This window comes from Dendrobium catenatum, unplaced genomic scaffold (genome assembly GCF_001605985.2).
Source record: "Dendrobium catenatum unplaced genomic scaffold, ASM160598v2 fragScaff_scaffold_273, whole genome shotgun sequence".
Classification (NCBI taxonomy): domain Eukaryota; kingdom Viridiplantae; phylum Streptophyta; class Magnoliopsida; order Asparagales; family Orchidaceae; genus Dendrobium; species Dendrobium catenatum.
The window spans coordinates 1,835,156-1,839,195 of record NW_021318735.1 but is presented as its reverse complement, the minus strand read 5'-3'; the positions used below and the strand labels follow the sequence as shown (position 1 = coordinate 1,839,195).

Here is a 4,040-nt window from a genome sequence, read left to right as displayed (position 1 = left end):
TGCCATTTTAGAGAATCTATATACTACGACTATGATAGAATCATTACCTCACTTCATTCTAAGCAGCCCGAGGACAAAATTAAGACTAATATCCTCTCATATTATGTCAGGAACTGGCAATGGAAAGTATAAACGTATATTTTTTTTATCACCTTTATAAGATTGGCACACTAGGCAGCGCTTGATGAATCGGGTAACATCTCGGCACAAATGCGGCCAGAAGAAACGGAGTTGTATTTGCTCTAGAGTCTTCTCTCGGCCCACATGAGAGGTAAGGCCACATCAATGGATCTCCTGAATAATCTCTAATGACGCCACGATGAATCGAGAATACAAAGAGCATTTTGTTTGAACAAATAGCCATGCCGAATGGAGTATTGACCCACAGAATTATTTTCCAAGCAATCAGCCCATATTTTTTTGAAGTCTTTGTCGGACTCATATATATTCTAAAGACATTGGAGACCAATAATTTCTGTGTTAAGCTGAGTCAAGAGAGTGAATTTTTGGCTCAGTGCATCGGTGACTCTATTTTTTGATCCAGACTTGTGTTTGAGAACAAAAGTAAACCTTTGCAAAAACAAGATCCATCAAGCATGCATTTATTGAGTGTTTTATGATTGTTAATATACTGTAATGCCTTATGATCACTGTGTAAAATAAAATCTTGATGCAATAGGTAGTGCTCCCATTGCTTGAGGGCACACACAACGGCGTATAGTTCTTATTCCTTGACACTCCATTTCTTGCGGGCAGGGTAGAACTTTTCACTAAAATATTCTATAAGTCTGTTTTGCTTCATCAAGATGGCGCCAATTCAAGTTGCTAACGCATCTGTTTCGATAGTGAACGGCTTTTCAAAGTCTGGAAGTGCAAGCACCATAGCTGATGAAAGCTTAGCTTTGACAGCTTCAAAATTGAGCTGTTGAGCCTCCATCCATGAGAACTACTTGGACTTCAAGCAATCGGTTAAAGGAGAAGCCAATATGCTGAAGCCCCTTATGAAACGTCGATAGAAATTTGCCAACCCATGAAAACTCCTCACATTGAAGAACAATTGGGGATTTGGCCACTCATAAATGGACTTAATCTTTTGCGGATCAACTTTCACACCACCTACATTGATAATAAAGCCCAAAAAATACACAATATAGGTGGTGAATTCACACTTGGGTAAATTTAGATACAACTTTTTGGATTGTAAAATTTCAAAAACTTGTTGGAGGTGTTATAAGTGGTTGGCTAATGATGTGCTGAAGACCAAGATATCGTCAAAATATATGACACAGGACTTATTTAGACATGGTTTTAAAATCTCATTCATAAGCCTCATGAAAGTTGAACCGACATTGCACAGCCCAAAAGGCATAACTCACCATTCATATAGACCTTGACAAGTTTTAAAAGCGGTCTTCCATTCGTCGTTGGGCGGAAGGTCAAGCTTTGAAAAAATAGATGCCTGGATAATTTCACTAGTAGCTCGTCAATTCTAGGCTCAAGAAATCTAAATTTGATCGTAATCTTGTTGATGGCTCTGCTGCCCATACACATGCGCCAAGACCCATCCTTCTTTGGTACTAATAGTGTGGGGACTACACACGGGCTGAGACTCGGTTGTATTAATTGTTTCTCCAATAAGTCATCTACGAGCTCTTGAAGTATAGCATGATCTTTGGGACTCAACCGGTAGTGCCACATATTCGAATCGTAGCTCCCGGTATCAAATCAATTTGATGTTGAAGAGCTATGAGAGGAGGTAAAGATGCTGGTAAGGTTGTAGGTCCTATGTCTGCAAATCGGCAAAGAAGTTGTTGCACCTCAAGTGGGGCATCATTTTGAAATTTTGTTGTGGAATGCTCTCTAATAACCAAAACCAACAAAGTTGAAGTCTCATGGCTAGAGTGAATAAGAGCAGATCCGAACACCATTTGCATCACGGTTGGCTTGCCACTTGATGGCCCAATGTGTTCAGTGAGATATGGCAGCAATTTGAGGCGTCTTACTTTCCAATCAAAGGAATAAGAATTTGACCTCCCATCATAGATGACCCCTACATCAAACTGCAAAGGTCGCCCCAAGATGATTTGACATACATCCATATCAAGAATGTCATATAAGACCTCACAAACGTAATGCTTACCGATGGAAAATGTGACTTGGCACATTTCAGAGACCATGATATCCATCCCTTTTTTCACCAAACTGATTTTGTATGGACTAGGATTTTTAGTATTCTTTAGCTGTAGGGCTTGCACAACCGAACGGGCAATGACATTTTTCAGTGCACCCGCTATCAATTAGTAGATCACACACCTTCCCATTGATAATGCACCTAGTTTTAAAGACAACATTTCTTTAGGAAGTGGGTTGCTGCCGAGGCGCTAATAGCATTTTTCCATGACACAGAACAGTGGGTCTCCAACATCCGACATAACTTCTTCAACCACTAGGTTCAGATCCTCCTCTTCAGCTAGCACCTCTTCCCCATTAACTGTGGTGAGTTGTAACTGTGGTCGGTTAGGAGACTCATTCGATTTGTGACCCAATTGAAAACATCAAAAACATGTGATTATAGTGGGTCAAGCATAAGGATTCTCCCGCATTGGCGCCTTCAATTTGGGTTGCACTCCTATGTCTTCAGGTGGCCTCGCCAATGGCCCAGGTTGAGAAATATAGGATGAATTAATTGGAGTTTGATTATCGGTTGGAACTGTACTAACCAGAATAACATGCTTACCACTTTCTGGACGGATGTTGTTTTTATCCCCGAGACAATTGAATTTTAGCCTTTAAAGCAAAATTAATTGCTTGCAATAGAGACCAAACTGAATTCAGTTCGAGGTTGTCTTGAATGGCATCCTTAAGTCCCCCAATATAGCGAGCAATAATTTGAGTGGTGTTCTCATTAAGATTATTCAGAGCACTGAGGCGATAAAATTCTTTCGTGTATTCATTCACAGTCCTTGTTCCCTGACTGCAGTGTTGGTACTTAAGGTACAACATCTGTTCATAATCCGTGGGTAGGAAAGTGTGAACGGAGCAGTTGCTTCATCCGGTGCCAGTTGCGAACCGGAGCGGATTTCCATGTATTAAAAAAATGTTTCCACCGACCTCTCCCAATCCAGGTAATCAACAATATGCAATCAACCATCAAAAAAAGGAATGTCGAGTTTTACCCAAAATTCTCCTTGAGGTCGTCCCTTCTTAGCTCCCCCACGTTGACGATTGAAATGGATTGGTAATGTTTCGCCCTCCAATTCGGATGGTATATCCTCATTGAAATATTATGCATCATCTTCCTCTGACTCGTTGACTTTGGAGACAATGGGCGCATGCCGTCCATGCCCCCGATCCCAATCTCGGTCGCATGTACCCACTACTAGAGGTTGCACCCGGGTGGGACGATGACCTCCCATTTCATTTCTGATAGCTTGAAATTGCTGGCGCATATCAACAGAAAGCCTAAACATACCAGAGGCTACCTCATCCATCCACTGATTAAGGCTATTGTGGGCTTCCCATAGTGCATCAAGATTGTGATCGTCATTGCCAGTCCCTCGTCTACTGTCATTGGCCATTCCTCAAAGCACCAAGCTCTGATATCAAAATCTGATGTAGGTAATCGGGAGAGGAAGCTTCCAGCAAGTAACAAATATAACAATAACAATAACAGGGTAAAGAATGCTTAGCAACAAACTATATAGTGTATTTCTTCTTGTATGAAAAACCTCCAAAGCAATACAGCTATTTATATAAGGCTAAAGGACTAGTAATAGCAAAGCTGACAAAAAGCTAAATCATACTAGCAGCCCCTAAAAGGGAAATGCAAGTAGTAGATAGTCAACTAATAAAGCAATGATAAGACTAAAGCATAACCGAATGATATAGTACTCCCTGTGGCTTAAGAAGTTCTGCATCAACGAGTCTAGAGAACTAGAGACTTCAAGTGACTTTCACATACCTTTAAGGTCAGAAGTTCAAGCTGAAAAGAGAATAAGATTGTATATATCAAGCACTATTTAGTTCCTCCATTAGTGCGA

The 4,040-nt window shown here is 40.7% G+C and overlaps 1 protein-coding gene across 1 annotated transcript; it reads right to left on the bottom strand.

Moving 5' to 3' along the window:
* Positions 1 to 1,679: 1,679 nt before the first annotated feature.
* On the bottom strand, positions 1,680 to 2,186 carry LOC110106872. The gene has a single exon (XM_020836939.1). It carries the CDS (start codon positions 2,184 to 2,186, stop codon positions 1,680 to 1,682), a length of 507 nt encoding a protein of 168 aa, XP_020692598.1.
* Positions 2,187 to 4,040: the final 1,854 nt, after the last annotated feature.